Below are 19,926 nucleotides of genomic sequence, written 5' to 3'. Positions count from 1 at the left end.
ATGTTCAGTGGGTTAGGTTGTTTCAAAAGCCACAGGGATACAACCTGTGTCCCTCCCAATCCCCCCACCCCCCCCAGACAAATGGGTAAGAAAGATGTGTGGTATATACACACACACTAGAATATTATGCAGCCACAAAAAGGATGAGATCTTGCCACTTGTGTCAATATGGATGGACAAACAGGACAGTGTGTCTGCTAAGTGAATGAAATCAGGCTGGCAAAGACAAGCACCACGTGATCTCACTCATATATGGAACTTACAAAACAAAGCAAATGAATAAACAGACAAGCAAACAGCCGAATCAGACCTATAAATACAGAGAACTCACGGATGACTGCCAGAGGGAAGGAGGTTGGGAGGATGGGCACAGTGGGTGAGGGGAGTGGGAGACACAGGCTCCAGGTATGGAAGGAACAGGTCTTAGGAATAAAAGGCACAGCACAGGGAATATCATCAGTGATACTGTAACATCACTTTCTGGTGACAGATGGCATGTTTATTCATTCTTGACAGAAAGAGAAACAGAGTGCAAGCAGGGGTAGGGCAGAGAGACAGGGAAACACAGAATCTTAAGCAGGCTCCAGACTCTGAGCTGTTAGCACAGAGGCCCACACGAGGCTTGAACTCACGGACCATGAGATCTTGACCTGAGCCGAAGCCAGATGCTTAACCAACTGAGCCACCCAGGTGCCCCAAATCAAATGATTTTGATAATTCAATTCCACTCTAATCAATGCTGGAACACCTACATTACTTAGTGAAACAACACACAACACGTTACTTAAAAACAATCATGCATTAGTACAAGGTCCGTTCCATCTGCAGATGGGCCTATGGATTTAATGTAACAGAGAAAGACACAGTCAATGATACTGTTTCAGGTTCCAGTTTGCAAAGACCTCAGAGAAAGTACACATTGTGTAGTTTTAATATAGTATCAAACATGAATTCCCATAATTATCTGAAAAGGTTATGACACATACTATTCTCCTATATTTGGTCAAGGACATAAATTTTTTCATATACTTCAGCCAAAACAGCACAAGAGATGCAGAAGCAAATCTGAACATCCAGTGGTCTTCTAAGGAGACAGACAAGAAAGAGACTTGCAAAAATGTGAAATGCAAGAAAACCACTATTCTCACTGCCCCCTTTTATTAGGGAACATTGTTACTTTCCATACAAACAATATTTCTGTTTTCGTATGATTGTAAATGAATTAATAAATATTTGAACCCGTTTTATTCCTGCTGTGGTAAATAAGGATCGATATAATCCACAGACACACAATTATTCCTGGGATCCTCACTAATTTGTAAGACTGTAGAGATATCCTGAGAACAAAATGCTGGAGAATCAGTGACTCACACAGCTCCCGGTCCACAGCTCAGGGACACAGTGGGACAAAGAGCGTTCTGTGCAGTAGGTGAGGCGTCCAGGCCAAGTCCCAGGTCCCCAGGCCCGCCTCTCAGGGACTCTGGCCCCAGGGCGGCGGCGTCGGGAGCGGGGAAGCCCAGTGTTGGGGAGTCCCCAGCTGCCCTGGTTTCACTTCTCCCTGTCACAACCTGTGTCAGGTCCTTCTGCCTGGATACTGATGACGCGGCCTCGGTTCACACACCTATTAGTGTCCAGTTTCCGGAGGAGCCAATCAGCGGCACCGCGGTTCCGGGGTAAAAAGTTTCAGCACCCGCTTCATGAGGCTGACATTTCTCCCCAGACCCTAAGGATGCGGGTCGTGATGCCCCCAACTCTGCTCCTGCTGCTGTCGGGGGCCCTGCCCGTGACCCAGACCTGGGCGGGTGAGTGCGGGGTCGGGAGGAAAGGGACTCTGCGAGGCAAGAGCGAGGAGACCGCCCGGGGGGACGCGGAACCCCCGGGGAGGCGACTGTCCACCGCCCGGACCCAGACCTCCACCCGGGCCTCGCCCCGGGCTCCCCTCCCCCACCCCACCCGCCTCCTGCCCCGACCCGGCCTGCCCTCCCCCGACCCTCCCGGACTCCGCCCTGCTCTCCCCAACTCGGGTCCCCCTCGCCCTGACTTCCCGTCCCCCTCCCCCTGGGACCCGGGCCCCCCGCGGGGGTCTCAGCCCTTCCGCGCCCGGAGGCTCCCACTCCCTGAGGTATTTCTACACCGCGGTGTCCCGGCCCGGCCTCGGGGAGCCCCGCTTCATCGCCGTGGGCCACGTGGACGACACGCAGTTCGTGCGGTTCGACACAGACGCCCCGAATCCGAGGATGGAGCCGCGGGCCCCGTGGGTGGAGCACGAGGGGCCAGAGTATTGGGACCAGGAGACGCGGAACGAGAAGAACAACGCACGGAATTCCCGAGTGAACCTGAACACGATGCTCCGCTACTACAACCAGAGCGAGTCCGGTGAGCGACACGGGCCGGGTCCAGGTCACGACCCCCATCCCCAAGGACGCGCCGGGTTTGCCCCGAGTCTCCGGGTCGGAGCGCTGCCCCGACGCCGCGTGATCCCCGTCCCACGACCCTGGAAGAGCCCGAGGGAGGTTTTAGGCGGGTTTACTTTCGGTTTCACCTTAATCACTGCTGCTCTGGGGGCGGGGCGGGGATAGGGTCGCACAACATCCAGTGGATGTATGGCTGTGACTTGGGGCCTGACGGACACCTCCTCCGCGGGTACACTCAGTGGGCCTACGATGGCGCGGATTACATCGCCTTGAACGAGGACCTGCGCTCCTGGACCGTGGCGGACACCGCGGCGCACATCACCCGGCGCAAGTGGGAGGTGGCCGGTGCAGCGATGGACTGGAAGAACTACCTGGAGGGCACGTGCGTGGAGTGGCTCGCCAAATACCTGGACATGGGGAAGGAGACGCTGCTGCGCGCAGGTAACGGGACCGCGGGGCCTCCTCGATCTCCCCTCCACTGGGCATGGCTTCCCACGAGGAAGGGAAAATGGACTCAGTGTCACCATAGCGCTCCTCCCACGGGTGGGAAGAGGGAGATCCGCCTCGGAGTTCATATTCCTACTAGAGACTGACTCACCTTGAGGGTGCTTTTCTCTAAAAGAGAGACAGGAATCCAGTCTCTCCCTGGGATGCAGGTTGAGACATCCCAGAAATAACCCATCAGCAGTTCCCTCTGACCCTGGCAGCCACCTTATGAACCCTGACCTTCCCTCTCAAGGCCTTTTTCTCCCTGAGAACATGTTTGGAGATCTGAGTCCGGGTATTCTGAGTCATTCACCCTCCACCACACTCAGGACCACAGTGTGTTCCCCCCTTAGACCAGCAGCTTCCTACCTGGGCTTCTCTCCCTGATTCCAGAACTTAACAAGGATCAGGAGATCCCAAAGGCTAGACTGCTGTCTGGGTTTTGTGCTTCTTCCATCCAGACCAGTGGTCCTGTCCACCTCAGGATGGTCACGTGGATGCAGTTTCAGTGACCCATAAAGGTAAGCCACAGTGTGGATTCTCTGTTCTTCTTCCTCAGAATCTCCCAACACACGCGTGACCCGCCACCCCATCTCTGACCGTGAGGTGACCCTGAGGTGCTGGGCCCTGGGCTTCTACCCTGCGGAGATCACCCTGACCTGGCAGCGTGATGGGCAGGACCACACCCAGGACGCAGAGCTTGTGGAGACCAGGCCTGCGGGAGATGGGACCTTCCAGAAGTGGGCGGCTGTGGTGGTGCCTTCTGGAGAGGAGCAGAGATACACGTGCCATGTGCAGCACGAGGGGCTGCCCAAACCCATCACCCTGAGATGGGGTAAGGAGGGTTTGGGGTAGAGCCCCGTGTCAGGGAATGCAGGGCCCTTCTGGAGAATTTCACAGAGTCATGACTGAAGCTGGATGTCTCTGCCCCTCACCTTCCTTCATTTTCCAGAGCCATCCTCTCAGCCCTCCATCCCCATCCTGGGCATCATTGTTGCTGTGGTTGTCCTTGTGGTCATTGTGGTGGTTGGAGCTGTGATCTGGAGGAAGAAGTGCTCAGGTAGGAACACAGTGGGGGGATGTGAGTTCTCTTGTCCCACTGGGGGGTTTCCTAGGTAGCACATTGTCCTGCCTGGTTCCTGGGAAGTTCCATCCACACACATGGACCTGCCCACTCTGGAGCCGTTACTAACATTCACTCTGTAGCAGACAACTTGGAAAATGAAGGACAGATTTTCACTTGGTGATTCTGGTGATGGGGACGTGATTCCCAGCAGTGACAGGACAGAGGAAGGTCCCTGCTGAGGCCAGATCTCCAGCAAGTCAGGTGGTCCTGTGACCCCACACCTCTTTCTTCATGTGTCCCTGTGTCCCAATTCTGTCCTGTGTGTTCAGTCAGAACTCTGGAAACTTCATTTTGGAGTAGGACTAGGAGGTTGCTCTAGGATCTCATGGCCCAGCTGTCCCAGGTGTCTAACATGCTATTTTCTTCCACAGGAGGAAAAGGACCAAGCTACTTTCATGCTGCACATAAATACGGAGGAGGTGATCCCTGAAACCTGGGATAGTGTAGACAGGACCCCAATGGGGAGCTCACTCCCCCCACCCCCCCATAGCTGCTCCTTTAGTCTCAACTCCTGTGGCTCTGATCACATCCTGTTTGTTCTACCCCAGGCGATGACAGCACTCAGGGCTCTGATTCATCTCTAATGGCTCCTAAAGGTAAGACTATGCAGGGTGAAGTGGGGAGGAGTGGTGGCACTAGGGACACTTTGAGCAGGTGGGGGGGCTGTTGAGTGTGTGGCACTTATGTGACTGACCTAAATGTGTTCATGATGATTTTTTTTCACAGTGTGAGACCTGCTGCCTGTGGTGCACTGAGCGATGCAGGATCTGTTCACACCCCCGCTCAGTGACATCGAGATCCCCTGAATTCCTGCAGATGGTGTCAGAATGTGTCTGCATTCCTATTAGCATATCGTGAGGACTCAGGAGACTGGCCCCCATGCCCACCATGACCCCTCCCACACTGATTCATGTTCTGTCTCCATTCCTGTCTTTACATCATGTTGGACTGAGTACTGACACCTTACTTCCCTACTGAAAATGAGAATCCTGATAGGAATTTATGTTTTGTAATTCTTGGTATGTGGGCATGATGAGGTAATAAAAGAGAGGATTTGTATGGTTGGAAGAGAAAATAAATGAAAGCACTGAGAACCTTCCAGAACCCGCTGTTCCCTGTACTGTGTCTGTTGCATGTGCGGACAGGAGAGGGCTGGAGGAGCCGAGCTTGGACAGGGCCTGTGTCCAGTCGGTGCTCAGTGCGTAATTAGTGTGACGTGCTCCCTCCTCAGCTGGGTCATGTCTCTGCTCCTTGTCCTCGTCCCTTCTGTGGAACCTTATCTCACCAGGACCTGAGATCATAGGGGCTTGGATGTCACCTGTCACCAGGAGCTTGTGCAGCAAGAGCTTCCTGTGTCTGGGTCAGCCTAGGCTCCTTCCTGGGTCGTGACCTCAGCCCCCTGTTTCGGGTGGTTTTTTCCCCCTTGTTTCTGTGGAGCATCAGGCCTGTTCTGCTCTTGTGTCCGAGTTCCTGTCTCATTCTCCCCGGATGACCCCGGTGGCTGTAGAACCAAGAGTCCTTTGGACTGTTGTTCCCACAGGTGGGCCCTGCACACAGGAGTCCCTGGGGTTTGGAGAGATGGATTTTCAGATTCAACCATCTCCTCCCTCTAGAGTTGTCTTCTGGATTATTCTTTACATCCTGAGGTAGACAGAGAGGAATCTGAGAGTTTCTTATCCTTTTTCAACTTCCGTTAGTTTCTACCTTCCTTGCCTTTCTGCCTTCTCTTCCTGCCCTTAGTTCCAGTGATGCTGGTGCTGGTTCACATCCAAGTTCTTGGATGTATAAAGCAGGGTCTAATGTAGATTTCTATTTGGTTGGAGAAAGGGCCCCATAAAGCCTAAGTACAGTGATTCTGAAGATAGGACTGTAACTGTGTGGGAGGGGGGAGCTGAGCAGAAAGAGGGAGGGGCAGCCCTGGGGGAAAGTAGAGGTGGCACTGATGGTGAGGTGGGGGCACTTTGTGCGGGAGCTGCCACGAACCGGCTGTGCCTGAGGCTCATCCAGAAGACAGAGGTCCTCTCCGCTGACCAATCGTTCCACTGATAATGTCGTGTGCCACGTACAGGACCTGCTATTTTTTTCATCTAGGACACCTCAGTAAGTAAGAAGAGGCAAACGTGCTGGTCTTGTGGAGAATATGTCCTAGGGGTGAGGGACAGACTCTACTTGACCTTGGAACAATGTGGGGACTGAGGGCAATGACCCCTTTGAGCAGTCAGAAATCCAAATATAACTTTTGACTCCCCTAAAACTTAAATACTACCACCATAACATATTGTTGATAAGAAGCCTTACTGAAAACAGGAACAGTCATTTAACACATGGTTTGTACGTTACATGGATATGTAACATGTATTCTTATAATAAATTAAGCTGGAGAAAATAGTAAGAAACCATAAGAGAAACTGCATTGACAGCACTTATTGTAAATAAGTCCACATAACGGTGGATGTGCCCAGTTCAAACCAGTGTAATTCAGAGTCAAGTGTATATTGTACAAATGTGGTAAATAAGGAAAGTGTTTACACTTTACATCATGTTGGACTGAGTACTGACACCTTACTTCCCTACTGAAAATGAGAATCCTGATAGGAATTTATGTTTTGTAATTCTTGGTATGTGGGCATGATGAGGTAATAAAAGTAGGACTAGGAGGTTGCTCTAGGATCTCATGGCCCAGCTGTCCCAGGTGTCTAACATGCTATTTTCTTCCACAGGAGGAAAAGGACCAAGCTACTCAGTCGGTTAAGCCTCTGACTTCGGCTCAGGTCATGATCTCATGGTTCATGGGTTCGAGCCCCACATGGGGCTCTGTGCTGACAGCTCAGAGCCTGGAGGCTGTTTCAGATTCTGTGTCTCCCTCTCTCTCTGCCCCTCCCCCACTTGTGCTCTGTCTCCCTTGTCTCAAATATAAATAAACATCAAAAAAATAAAGAATACAAAAATAAATTGGAATTGGTAGGTGCTTTGAAGAAGGTGATCCAGAGAGTTACCTGTGCGGGGACAAGGAAGATGGCTACTTTTCTACGGTGGTAAGTGTGAGCCTCACTGGGAAGGTGACCTCTGAGAGATGTGCAGGACACAAGGAATTGTTGAAGAGCATGTCTCAGGGAGTTTTTTCAAGCAGGGGAACCTCCAGGCACACGCACTAGGGCAGGAGCGTGTCCTTGTTCAAGGAAGGATGAGAGGCCACTGTGGCTGGAGCAGAGCGCATGTAAATGTGGTCAGATATCTAGGCCTTAGGATTAGAATGCTTTTGGGTTTTCTCTGAGTAATATGTGGAGTCACCGGATGGTTTAGATCAGATGGTCCACGTAGTACTACTTGTCTTAGCAGCATCTGTTTGCTGCTGCGCAGAATCGAGAGGTGAAGGGCGGGAGACCAGTAGGGAAAGTGTAGGAAGCCAGTGCAGTTTCCACGAGGGGAGAATGTTGGATTTATTTTGGGTTTGAGGAGAGAAAATAACAGGAAGTGACTGTACTCTTGTTATTGTGTGTGTGTGTGTGTGTGTGTGTGTGTGTGTGTGTTCTGGATACATTTAAAGATAAACTTTGCAGCATGGTCTAATGTATTACTTCTGGGTTGTGACAACGGGGAATCAAGGACAGCATCCAATACTTCAGACTGCAAGAAGAAAGGAGGGGTGTCTTCCAATCAAACAGGGAAGATTTTGGAAGTAGGACATTTGGGGAAGCTGCATCAGAGGCACCCAATTTAGGAATGTTGAATCTGAGATTATTAGAAATGCAAGCAAAGTTCCAGCTGGAGATAGAGTGCAGGGTGGGAGAAATATCTAGGTTGGAGAAATAGATATGGAGGTGACACCATATAAATGATGTTTAGAGACTTCAGCATAGATGAGGTCACCAAGGGGATGATGGCCATAAAAGAGAGAGGATCAGGACCAAATCCTGGACTTGTCAGCACTAAGCAAGCAGATCAGAGCAAACCTAGAGCACACTGCACAGTTCTGGTTCTGCACCTAGAAGACACACACTCCAGGGAGACCCAGCCTTCAGTGTGCACAGAAATTTCTTGGACTTACGAAGAGCTAGACAGTCTGGAGTAGAGTGTGAGATTCTGGGTTTATAACAAGGTTGGTGCTCCTTCTGGTCTTCAGATCACACACTGAGCACCAAGCACATAATGAAGGATTCCCACGTGGCTGTGCCTCAGCCTCTCCTGTGGGGCTTATTAACTAGTCATTCCTGGGTCCAGGCCCAACACTCTAACAGGGTATGTGGAGAGAGGCCTGAGTGTTTTGTAACGAACCCACGAGCAATCCTGGGGTTCCACCAGATAGAGTTGCAGTGAAGTCACTGATGAGAGCCCTCATTGTGGGAAGGGGTCTTACATCCACATTTACATGTTGTTGTTTTTTCTAGGAAGAAAAATGCAAGACCTGCTGGGAGATACACATTTTCTCTCCCAGGGGGCAGAGCCGGGTAGCAGATTGAGGAAGTGGTTATCAGCTCAACATAAAATCTCTGAGATAACAAGAGTGTAGATCTTAAATGTTTGCCCCACACAAAAGGAAATGGTAACTATGTGACAAGGTGCAGGTCTAGGCTAATGCTATGGTTGTAAGCATTTTGCAGCATAGAAACATATCAAATCAAGAGATCGTAGCCTTAAACTGACACAATGGTGTATGTCAGTTATATCTCAGTAAAACTGGAAAAAAACGTCTGAAATCATGCTCTCTGAAGCTATTCCTTATATTGACTTCTGACTCTTTGGGATACATATGTACAGTTACAGAGACTTGGATGAGAGAGAATGTGGGGCCTTGTTCTATTTCAAGGAATGTCACAAACCAGGCTTGAGGCTACACAGATGGGAACAGAATCCACAATGGACCCGAGGGGGAGGCTCACATATAGCCAGGGCCCTGCTCCTGGGTATAGATGTCACCATCACAAGAGAGTCCCCTGACATAGGACACTGGATCCGGAAGCTGAGACTGCTGTTGCTGCTGCCCCTTGCAACTGCATGACACCACTGTCACTCAAACACCTGTGCCAAATGCCATCTAGTGCTGTCCAAGCCTATCTGTCACATATCCTGAGGCAGAGTCTGGCAGGTGGTCACGTGACTGTGAAGTTTCATGCCACGTCTAATGCAAGACTATTTGGCAAAATGGGTTCTCCTTTCCATGGTCTCTGCCCTCAGTCAAGATTTTTCTTTTTAATTTTTTTTTTTTAACATTTTATTTATTTTTGAGACAGGGAGAGACAGAGCATGAACCGGGGAGGGTCAGAGAGAGAGGGAGACACAGAATCTGAAACAGGCTCCAGGCTCTGAGCTGTCAGCACAGAGCCTGACGCGGGGCTCGAACTCACGGACGGCGAGATCATGACCTGAGCCGAAGTCGGCCGCCCAACTGACTGAGCCACCCAGGCGCCCCTCCAGATTTTTAAACGTGGAAATCTTTCATGTGGGAAGAGGGTACTAGTTCTGGGCATGGAAACTGGGGGCCCAGAATGGGAAAAGAATGACAAATTACAACATTTGTAGCGGAGATTTCAGACTACAACTTGATATGATACATTGTAGGCACTCAGGTCAGATTGGAGGAAGGAGCGACTAAAAAATGGCATCTTTCATGGCACCTGGGTGGCTCAGTCGGTTAAGCGTCCGACTTCAGCTCAGGTCATGATCTCGCGGTCCGTGAGTTCGAGCCCCGCGTCGGGCTCTGTGCTGACAGCTCGAGCCTGTTTCAGATTCTGTGTGTGTCTCTCTCTCTGCCCGTCCCCTGTTCATGCTCTGTCTCTCTCTGTCTCAAAAATAAATAAACATTAAAAAAAAAATTTTTTAAAAAATGGAATCTTTCAACTTTTTCCCATGATAGTTATTATGGGATCCAGCTTTTCTCTACTCCAGTTCTCACAAGTAAGTGGAGTAGCACTGTCGGGTGATGAAGTGATTGTTTAAAATGTCTTCTCCAGTCTTTGTCTCTTTCTAGGATTAGGTAACCCAGATCTGTAACACTTCAGATGATCCTTATACATACACTGACACTTCATATTTCTTTATACATGCCCGTATTTCTGGGGACAGTATCCAAAATTTACCAGGTTTTATGTGACCCTCACAAAAGTCTAAAAAATCATTCTAGGTTAGACACTGTGCTCATCCACGTCTGGTCCACGAACAGCTAGTAATCAAACTGTTCTTAGCAGATCCAATGACGATATACAGGCTTATTTTTGTGTTGATTGCCAGTCTGAGACAGGATAAGGTTTCACTTTCATTTCTGTCTCTGTTTGTGGGCTGATGCACATTCACAGACCAGAGCTGGCTCACAGAAGACACAGATCACCACTGGTTTAGGTAGACTTGTATTCTACCACCTCGTCTGGTGCTGGATAAATCTCAGAAATGAAACAATTGTGAATGGGGATCCTCTTCCAGTAACACAGTAGACTAAGTTTTAAGGCTGACTCTTCCTATAAAAACAACTAATCATGATTATATATATATGTGTGTGTGTGTGTATTATATATACATATGTATATATTATATATGTATTTGGGTGATGTGTATATATATCACCCCAAAAAACAATCAAAAGAATAATAATCATTTAGGCCAAAATATAATAATGGGCAAAAAGCCAGGGATGATGGCTGCTCTGATACTTAAGGTGTATTTCAAATCTAGAAAATCTTAGCTTGCTTCTCAGGCTTATGAACTGAATAGACAGGAAATAATGCCCAGAGCTCATTCTATTTCATGAGAAACATCCCTCCCTGAAAATATGGGAACAAAAGATTCGTAGATTCATGTCCTCAGGAAAGGGTGACACGAATCACATCAACTCTATCTTCAAGAACAAGAAGATATTATTCTAAGGAGGTTTGCTTGGAGCTAACACAAAGTGAGCAAACTGCTACTTCAAAGAATTTCCAATCACAGACTAACACTTCTGTGATTTGTAGTCCAAATTTGCGTTTATTTGGGGCCAAAATACATTCTAGTCATTAGTTTAGTTTATTATTGTTCTGGATTGATATTGACTCAAATTTATAAGAAAGAAACAGATTTCTCTAGACAAATCTACATTTAACCTGTGTGTCAAAAAATGTACACAAAGAATTGCCCAAAGAAAAAGAGAAACTTGTCGCATGAAATGTAAAGTACAAACGGGAATAGACTGTGATTGAGTAACTTTAGAGAGAATAGGTAGTAAAAAGAAGGTCATAAAATTTCAATATTGCATTCATAGGACATAAAATATAACATGACCAGCATATGCTATAAATATATAAGTTATGTGAATAAATATTATGTATATGACATAAAGGAAAATTGCTAGTAAAGAGAGACAGCAACATTTTATAGTGATAAAAGAGTCAAACTATCAGAAGGATGAAACAATTCTGAATATATTGTCACCTCAGCACCAAATACATGAAAACAAAACAGACAGAAGTTGAGAAACAGATAATACAACTGTAATAGTCAGAAACTGCAATATATTACTTTTCCATAATGGATAGAACATCAATGCAGAGATCAATAAACATAAAGAAGACTTGAGCCATACTGTAAACCAATAGTACAAATCTGACATTTATTGAACATTCCAGCCATCAACAGAATACACATTCTTTTCAAATGCACGTGGAGATTTCTTGAGGATAAATCATACATATTCCATTATATATGTGTGTGTGTGTGTGTGTGTGCGCGTGTGTGCACGTGCGTGTGCGTGTATACCACCTCTTTTTTTATCCATTCATCAGTAGATGGACATTTGGGCTCTCTCTATCATTTAGCTATTGTTGATAATGCTGCTATAAACATTGGGGTGTTTTATGTACAAATACGTATTTTGTACCCTTTGCGTAAATGCCTGGTACTGCAATTGCTGGATCATAGAATGTTTCTATTATTAGTTTTCTCAGGAATCTCCATACTGTTCTTCAGAGTGGCTACACCAGTTTACATTCCCACCAACACTGCAAGAGGGTTCCCCTTTCTCCACATGCTCGCAGAAATCTGTCTTGATGACTAGTGCTTTGTAATGTAGCTTTAAATCTGGAATCGTGATGCCTCCTATTTTTTGTTTTTCAGAGTTGCTTTGGCTATTCGGTCAGGTATTTTGTGGTTCCATACAAATTTTAGGGTTATTTGTCCTAGCTCTGTGAAAAATGCTGGTGGTATTTCGATAGGGATTGCATTAAATGTATAGATTGCTTTGGGGAGGATAGACATTTTAACAATGTTTGTTCTAATCCATGAGCATGGAGTGCTTTTCCATTTCTTTGTGTCTTCTTCAATTTCTTTCATAAGTGTTCTATAGTTATCAGAGCCCAGAACTTTTTCCTCTTTAGTTAGGTTTATCCCTAGGTATCTTACTGTTTTTGGTGCAACCCCAAATAGGATTGATTCTTTGTTTGTTTTTTTTCTACCTTGTTTTTCATGTTTACAAATGCAGCAGATTTCTGTACATTGATTAGACAATCTGCTATTTTGCTGAATTCATGTGTTAGTTCTAGCAATTTTTTGGTGGAATCTTTCGAGTTTTCTACACACAGTACTATGTCTTCTGAGAAGAGTGAAAGTTTGAGTACTTCCTTGCCAATTTGGATGCCTTTTGTTTCATTTTGTTGTCTCATTGCTGAAGCTAAGACTTCCAGTGTATGCTAATTTTCTGAGGAGTCTTTTGCCCAGACTCTCACTCCCACTGTCCTCCTGCCATCACCAAGGGGAGCGCAGTGGCATGGTGCTCAGAGCCTTGTCTAGACTTGTCCCCTGTCTTGGTGCCCCTCCTCCCTCCCCTCCAGTGCAGGCACCTGACCTTGGCCCTCCTCCACCCTGCGCCAACACCCGCACTGCCCTGTCCCCTCTCCTTCATCCCACCCTCACTCCCTTGTGGCCTCCACTCTTCCTGTGGGCAGGAATCCCAGTCTCCCTGGTCCCTCTGCATCCCTCCCCTATGGCCCCATGCCTGTTCACACCCCTTGCCCACATGCTGGGCCCTCACTAAGCTCTCCTCTCTCAGGAGCTCCTCCCCTGGGGCCCTGCCATCAGCACCCCCTCCTCCTGGCTCTTGGCTCAAGTCCCCTCCTCTCCTGTCAGCCTCTGATTCAAGTTTGTTCTGAAACATTCAGTCCCCCTTCCCAGACCCTCAGCACTAGTCTCCCCTGCTGGCTCTTGCCTTCCCCTCTCCCCCACCAACCAGAAAACTGCTCGAGGTCCCGCTGCCTTTATCCTTGGCCCTAACCCCATCCTTTGGTTCCATGACCTCAATGGGCCCCACTCCTGACATCTGGTCTCCAAACTGGCTGTCCAGCCACGTGGTCAGCACAAGGCTTTCCACACAGCCGCCTTCTCCCAGCCTGCCCGTCCTGGTCTGGAAGTCTCCCTCTAACCCTCCTTGGAGATATGACCTGCCCTCCTCCCAGAACCACCACCACCATGCAGGTCCTTCCCCAAGGTGTGCACCAGGGAGTGTCGAATCTATTTTCTCTTCTACTGCCCCGCCTTTCTTTTCTTTCTTCTTCTTCTTCTTTTTTTTTTTTTTTTGGAAGCATTGCTGAGGCACTTTATTACCATTTTCTTTTTTTTTTAATTGAAATTTATTGTCAGATTGGTTTCCATACAACACTCAGTGCTCATCCCAAAAGGTGCCCTCCTCAATAGCCATCACCAACCCTCCCCTCCCTCCCACCCCCCATCAACCATCAGTTTGTTCTCAGTTTTTAAGTCTCATGCTTTGGCTGTCTCCCTCTCTAACCTCTTTTTTTTTCCCCTCCCCCATGGACTTCTGTTAAGTTTCTCAGGATCCACATAAGAGTGAAAACATATGGTACCTGTCTTTCTCTGTATGACTTATTTCACTTAGCATAACACTCTCCAGTTCCATCCACATTGCTACAAAAGGGCTTATTTAATTCTTTCTCATTGCCACGTAGTATTCCATTGTGTATATAAACCACAACTTCTTTATCCATTCATCAGTTGATGGACATTTAGGCTCTTTCCATAATTTGGCTATTGTTGAAAGTGCTGCTATAAACATTAGGGTACAAGTGCCCCTATGTATCAGCACTCCTGTATTCCTTGGCTAAATTCCTAGCAGTGCTATTGCTGGGTCATAGGGTAGATCTATTTTTAATTTTTTGAGGAACCTCCACACTGTTTTCCAGAGAGGCTGCACCAGTTTGCTTTCCCACCAACAGTGCAAGAGGGTTCCCGTTTCTCCACATCCTTGCCAACATCTATAGTCTCCTGATTCGTTCATTTTAGCCACTCTGACTGGCGTGAGGTGATATCTGCATGTGGTTTTGATTTGTATTTCCCTGATGAGGAGCGATGTTGAGCATCTTTTCATGTGCCTGTTGGCCATCTGGATGTCTTCTTTAGAGAAGTGTCTATTCGTGTTTTCTGCCCATTTCTTCACTGGATTATTTGTTTTTTGGGTGTGGAGTTTGGTGAGCTCTTTATAGAGTTTGGATACTAGCCCTTTGTCCGATATGTCATTTGCAAATATCTTTTCCCATTCCATTGGTTGCCTTTTAGTTTTATTGATTGTTTCCTTTGCAGTGCAGAAGCTTTTTATCTTCATGAGGTCTCAATAGTTCATCTTTGCTTTTAATTCCCTTGCCTTTGGGGAGGTGTCAAGTAAGAAATTGCTGTGGCTGAGGTCAGAGAGGTTTTGTCCTGCTTTCTCCTCTAGGGTTTTGATGGTTTCCTGTCTCACATTCAGGTCCTTTATCCATTTTGAGTTTATTTTTGTGAATGGTGTGACAAAGTGGTCTAGTTTCGACCTTCTGCATGTTGCTGTCCAGTTCTCCCAGCACCATTTGTTAAAGAGACTGTCTTTTTTCCATTGGATATTCTTTCCTGCTTTGTCAAAGATGAGTTGGCCATATTTTTGTGGGTTTAATTCGGGGGTTTCTATTCTATTCCATTGGTCTGTGTGTCTGTTTTGTGCCAATACCATACTGTCTTGATGATTACAGCTTTGTAGTAGAGACTAAAGTCTGGGATTGTGATGCCTCCTGCTTTGGTCTTTTTCTTCAAAATTAGTTTGGCTATTCGGGGTCATTGTGGTTCAATACAAATTTTAGGATTGTTTGGTCTAGTTTCGAGAAGAATGCTGGTGCAATTTTGATTGGGATTGCATTGAATGTGTAGATAGCTTTGGGTAGTATTGACATTTTCACAATATTTATTCTTCCAATCCATGAGCATGGAATGTTTTTCCATTTCTTTATATCTTCTTCAATTTCCTTCATAAGCTTTCTATAGTTTTCAAGCATACAGATCTTTTACATCTTTGGTTAGATTTATTCCTAGGTATTTTATGCTTCTTGGTGCAATTCTGAATGGGATCAGTTTCTTTATTTGTCTTTCCGTTGTTTCATTGTTAGTGTATAAGAATGCAACTGATTTCTGTACATTGATTTTCTATCCTGCAACTTTGCTAAATTCATGTATCAGTTCTAGCAGACTTTGGGTGGAGTCTATTGGGTTTTCCATGTATAATATCATTTCATCTGCAAAAAGTGAAAGCTTGACTTCATCTTTGCCAATTTGGATGCCTTTGATTTCCTTTTGTTGTCTGATTGCTGATTCCAACACCATGTTAAACAACAGTGGTGAGAGTGGACATCCCTGTCGTGTTCCTGATCTCAGGGGGAAAGCTCTCAGTTTTTCCCCATTGAGGATGATATTAGCTGTGTGGGCTTTTCATGAATGGCTTTTATGATCTTTAAGTATGTTCCTTCTATCCCGACTTTCTCGAGGGTTTTTATTAAGAAAGGATGCTGAATTTTGTCAAATACATTTTTCTGCATCGATTGACAGGATTATATGGTTCTTATCTTTTCTTTTATTAATGTGATGTATCACATGATTGATTGGCAAATGCTGAGCCAGCCCTGCAGCCCAGGAATGAATCCCACTTGATCATGGTGAATAATTCTTTTCATATGCTGTTGAATTCGATTTGCTAGTATCTTATTGAGAATTTTTGCATCCATATTCATCAGGGATATTGGCCTGTAGTTCTCTTTTTTTGCTGGGTCTCTGTCTGGTTTGGGAATCAAAGTAATGCTGGCTTCATGGAATGAATCTGGAAGTTTTTCTTCCCTTTCTATTTTTTGGAACAGCTTGAGAAGGTTAGGTATTATCTCTGCTTTAAATGTTGGTAGAATTTCCCTGGGAAGCCATCTGGTCCTGGACTCTTATTTGTTGGGAGATTTTTGATAACTGATTCAATTTCTTTGCTGGTTATGGGTCTGTTCAAGTTTTGTATTTCTTCCTGTTTGAGTTTTGGAAGTGTGTAGGTGATTAGGAATTTGTCCATTTCTTCCAGGTTGTCCAGTTTGTTGGCATATAATTTTTCATAGTCTTCCCTGGTAATTGCTTGTATTTCTGAGGGATTGGTTGTAATCATTCCATTTTCATTCATGATTTTATCTATTTGGGTCATCTCCCTTTTCTTTTTGAGAAGCCTGGGTAGAGGTTTGTCAATTTTGTTTATTTTTCGAAAAACCAACTCTTGGTTTCATTGATCTGCTCTACAGTTTTTTAGAGTCTATACTGTTTATTTCTGCTCTGATCTTTATTATTTCTCTTCTTCTGCTGGTTTGGGGTGTCTTTGCTGTTCTGCTTCTAGTTCCTTTAGGTGTGCTGTTAGATTTTGTATTTGGGATTTTTCTTGTTTCTTGAGATGGGCCTGGATTGCAATGTATTTTCCTCTCAGGACTGCCTTCCCTGCATCCCAAAGCATTTGGATTGTTGTATTTTCATTTTTGTTTGTTTCCATATATTTCTTAATTTCTTCTCTAATTGCCTGGTTGACCCATTTATTCTTTAGTAGGGTGTTCTTTAACCTCCATGCTATTGGAGGTTTTCCAGACTTCTTCCTGTGGTTGATTTCAAGCTTCATAGCACTGTGGTCTGAAAGTATGCATGGTAAAGTATGCATGGTAAGAGGACATGTGGAAACTAGATCAAAGCCTCCTGGAGGTCTGTGTGCAGCAGAGCCTCCCCTCTGTCCTGTGACTGCTGGGAATCAGGTCCCATCACCAGAAGCATCGAGGTGAATGTTTTGTCTCTTTTTCAGGTGTGATTTTTGAAAGAGCATTAGCAAATAGGGTCCAACTGGGTAAGCACATGTGTGTGGATGGTGCCTCTCAGGACTGAGGCAAGACACTGAAAATTACATATGGCTTGAACCCCTCCCCCCTCCCCCCACCACTCTCCCCGCAACCTGGTGCAAGAAAACTCTGACCTCACCCCTTTCCCTGCTGGAGCTCTTCCTCCTCCAGGTCCCAGGTCCAGTGACCACAGATCCAAGGACAGCCAGACCAGCAATGATTCCCATGATGGGCATGTTGGAGTGACGCGGGGGCTCCGGGAACGAAAGGGAAGGTGAGAGTTCTGACCCCTGGGCCTCAGCTGTGATGCCACTGAAGGTCTACAGAAGGTGTCGTGTATTCTGCTGTCTGTGGATAGAATCCACCCCTTCATCCCCCTTCTTACTCCATCTCAGGCTGACGGGATCCTTCAGCCTCCCATGCTACACAGGCACGTGTATCTCTGCTCCTTTCCCGGAAGGCACCACTACAGCCACCCATTTCTGGAAGGTCCCGGCTCGGCAGTCCTGGTGTCCACAAGCTCCGTGTCCTGGGTCAGGTCCTCCCCATCACGCTGCCAGGTCACAGTAATCTCTGTCCGGTAGAAGCCCACAGCCCTTCACTTCAGGGTCCCCTCATGGTCAGAGATGGGGTGGCAGGTCACATGTGTCTGTGGAGGATCTGAGGAGAAGGGTCAGAGACTTTAGGAACTTTGCATCGTCCCCCGGGGGCCACCGAAGCAGCACTCATGTGACCATGCTGAGAATGGAGAGGACAATGGGGTGGGCAGGGGAGTGCAAGACTCACATCCCAGCCTGAGCTCCAGGATCTGGGATAACTTCCCATCCCTTGGGAAGGTCTGGAGGCAGGGTAAGTAAGACAGCCTAGGGGAGGAGGCTCAGGGTCCCTGAGTGAGGGAACAGAGACTTCTAGTCCTGACCTGGTAGAGGAGGCCCAGTGGCTCAAAACAGCTGGAGTCAGCCCTCCAATGAAATTGGGCATGGGACAGAGAGCAAGGCCTGAGGGAGGACGTCACCCGGGGGTGCCCAAGGTGAATACCAGGGTCAAGGAAACCTGCTATTGAATTCTTTCAGAGATATGTCTCTCCATCTCCACAGAGACTGGATCCTCTCTGTCCTGAGAGAAGGATGGGTCCTGCGAGCCAGTCTCTCTCTGACACAGGATCCGAAAACCCAGGGGAACTCCTCACCCTCAGGACCCAAGGAGGGGGACAGGGAAGAATTCTGGTGTCAATCCTATTTTCCTCCCTTTCGGTGGGGCCAGTAGGAGGTACAGCACCTGCCCCAGGGGAGATCAGGAGGCCTGGCAGCCCCACATACCTGCTTCCTACAAGGTCTCTTTCCCTTTCTCTAGGTACAGGCGGAGCCCCTGCACGCACTCCCTCTGCAGGTAACACCCGGTAGTGCTCGGCTGCTCAGGCCGCCTCCCACTGGCGCCCAGGATCCGAGCCGCCTCCTCCGCTGCCCTCCAGGAGTGCAGGTCCTCCTTCAGGGAGCTGTAATCGGCGCCCTCCTAGCGAATTGCTCACACCTGCCGAGGTGGTTCGCATCGAACCCTAAGTTGCAGCCAGAAGTCCCTTGGAAGGTGAGACCCTGGCCCCGCCCACTCTCTCACCCAGCCTCGCGGGCATCCCCGCCGACTAGCTAGCTAGCCTCCCCCCTTCCCCCTCCCCCCCCCCCCCCCCGCAGTCGTCCCCCACCCCCCAGCCCTGCAGCCAGGCTCTCCTGGCCTCACTCCTCAGGATACCTACCCGCAGTGATTGGTCAAAGACCCAGAAACTAGATAAAATCCGAGTGAATCCCCGCGGGCTCATCCTGGGTGGGGGCCGCGAAGGTCTCCTGGCCTCGGGGTGAATCTCGGACCCGGAGCTCAGAGAGACCTCAGCAGGTCCAAGGGGGATTCAGGGACTCGTCACCTGGACCCTGGCCCGGGTCATTCACAGGACTCGCTCTGGTCGTAGTGGCGGAGGGCGGTGTGCAGGTTAGGTCGCGAGGTCTGTGCGTGCACCTTGGCGATCTCCGTCTGCTCGTCCCAAACTGTGTCCCTCCTGCTCCACCCACGGCGCCCACAGCTCTACCCTCGGACTCGCGGCGTCGCTGTGGAATCGCAGGAAATGCGTGTGGTCCACTTGGCCCACCGAAACGTACAGAGCGACCAGTCCGGGACACCGCGGTGTGGAAACACCTCAGGGAGTGGGAACTGTGGGCACAAAGGGGCTGAGACCCCGCCCGACCCTCCTCCAGGCCCGGAGCCGGGTCCCAGATGGAGGCAGCCGGGAAGGCAGGGCGAGGGGCACTCCACGGGGGGTGGGGGGGGGGGTGGGGGGGGCGGAGAGGCAGGGCGGAGTCGCAGAAGGACTCAAGGGGAGGATGGCCCAGGCCTGGCCAGGGGTGGGTGGGGGTGTGGAGTGGGGGCGGTGCCCCCCTTCCCCAGTGGTCCAGCGTCCCCGCCAGGCGGTCCCTTTGCTCCTACACATAACAGGCTCTTTCCTTCTGACCTCACACTCACTGGCCCAGGTCAGGGTCATGGCCAGGCCCCTGAAAGCACCAGGAGGCAGGTTCAAGGCCCCAGGATCCCCATCCCCTGGGAGAATCTAAGTCCCAGCCTGTCTGTGGCCAGGACAGGCCAGGGAACGCGGTGAAGTTGATATGATAGTCTTCTCTAGAAACCAGACAGGCAATGGGAGTGTGAACAGGGGCGCCTTCATGAATCCCAGACAGGGGGACCTGACACAGGCTGTGACAGGGAGAAGTGAAACCAGGGGAGATGGGGACTCCCA

General features: G+C 48.3%; 2 protein-coding genes, 3 long non-coding RNA genes and 1 pseudogene across 9 annotated transcripts in view; 2 read left to right on the top strand and 4 right to left on the bottom strand.

Moving 5' to 3' along the window:
* The window catches only part of LOC128777757 (uncharacterized), a 59,016-nt gene extending 57,060 nt beyond the window's left edge, over positions 1-1,956 (bottom strand). Inside the window, exon 1 of the long non-coding RNA XR_008423114.1 lies at positions 1,875-1,956. This is a non-coding gene — a long non-coding RNA (uncharacterized LOC128777757). The remainder of the gene's footprint in view (positions 1-1,874) is intronic.
* Positions 1-7,238, bottom strand: part of LOC128777761 (uncharacterized) — a 114,729-nt gene extending 107,491 nt beyond the window's left edge. The window contains exon 1 of the long non-coding RNA XR_008423121.1: positions 7,163-7,238. This is a non-coding gene — a long non-coding RNA (uncharacterized LOC128777761). The remainder of the gene's footprint in view (positions 1-7,162) is intronic.
* LOC128777755 (class I histocompatibility antigen, Gogo-B*0103 alpha chain-like) overlaps positions 1-19,926 on the bottom strand; it is a 345,882-nt gene that overhangs the window by 212,560 nt on the left and 113,396 nt on the right. The gene's annotated exons all lie outside the window — the stretch shown is intronic.
* Positions 1-19,926, top strand: part of LOC109261320 (DLA class I histocompatibility antigen, A9/A9 alpha chain-like) — a 144,029-nt gene that overhangs the window by 56,532 nt on the left and 67,571 nt on the right. The window contains exons 1-6 of one of the 5 annotated variants that reach the window (XM_053905270.1): positions 1,685-1,802; positions 2,107-2,376; positions 2,580-2,855; positions 3,460-3,735; positions 3,853-3,960; positions 4,398-4,622. The exons of 1 other annotated variant lie outside the window; for it this stretch is intronic. In XM_053905270.1, the coding sequence (XP_053761245.1) occupies positions 1,730-1,802; positions 2,107-2,376; positions 2,580-2,855; positions 3,460-3,735; positions 3,853-3,960; positions 4,398-4,456 (1,062 nt within the window). In that variant the 5' untranslated portion in view covers positions 1,685-1,729 and the 3' untranslated portion in view covers positions 4,457-4,622. Of the gene's footprint in view, positions 1-1,684; positions 1,803-2,106; positions 2,377-2,579; positions 2,856-3,459; positions 3,736-3,852; positions 3,961-4,397; positions 4,623-4,752; positions 5,131-19,926 lie in introns of those variants that run through there. 3 more of the 5 variants (XM_053905273.1, XM_053905271.1, XM_053905275.1) reach the window with 3 other exon arrangements.
* LOC109261985 (DLA class I histocompatibility antigen, A9/A9 alpha chain-like) overlaps positions 1-19,926 on the bottom strand; it is a 288,568-nt pseudogene that overhangs the window by 212,560 nt on the left and 56,082 nt on the right.
* Positions 16,987-19,293, top strand: LOC128777759 (uncharacterized). Its single transcript, XR_008423119.1, has 3 exons — positions 16,987-17,421; positions 17,543-18,731; positions 19,108-19,293. It is a non-coding gene; the product is annotated as an uncharacterized LOC128777759 (long non-coding RNA).

This window comes from Panthera pardus, unplaced genomic scaffold (assembly GCF_024362965.1).
Source record: "Panthera pardus isolate Hobbes unplaced genomic scaffold, ASM2436296v1 HiC_scaffold_17, whole genome shotgun sequence".
Classification (NCBI taxonomy): Eukaryota; Metazoa; Chordata; class Mammalia; order Carnivora; family Felidae; genus Panthera; species Panthera pardus.
Note: the sequence above shows the minus strand (reverse complement) of the source record. Positions and strands in the feature narration are given on the sequence as shown.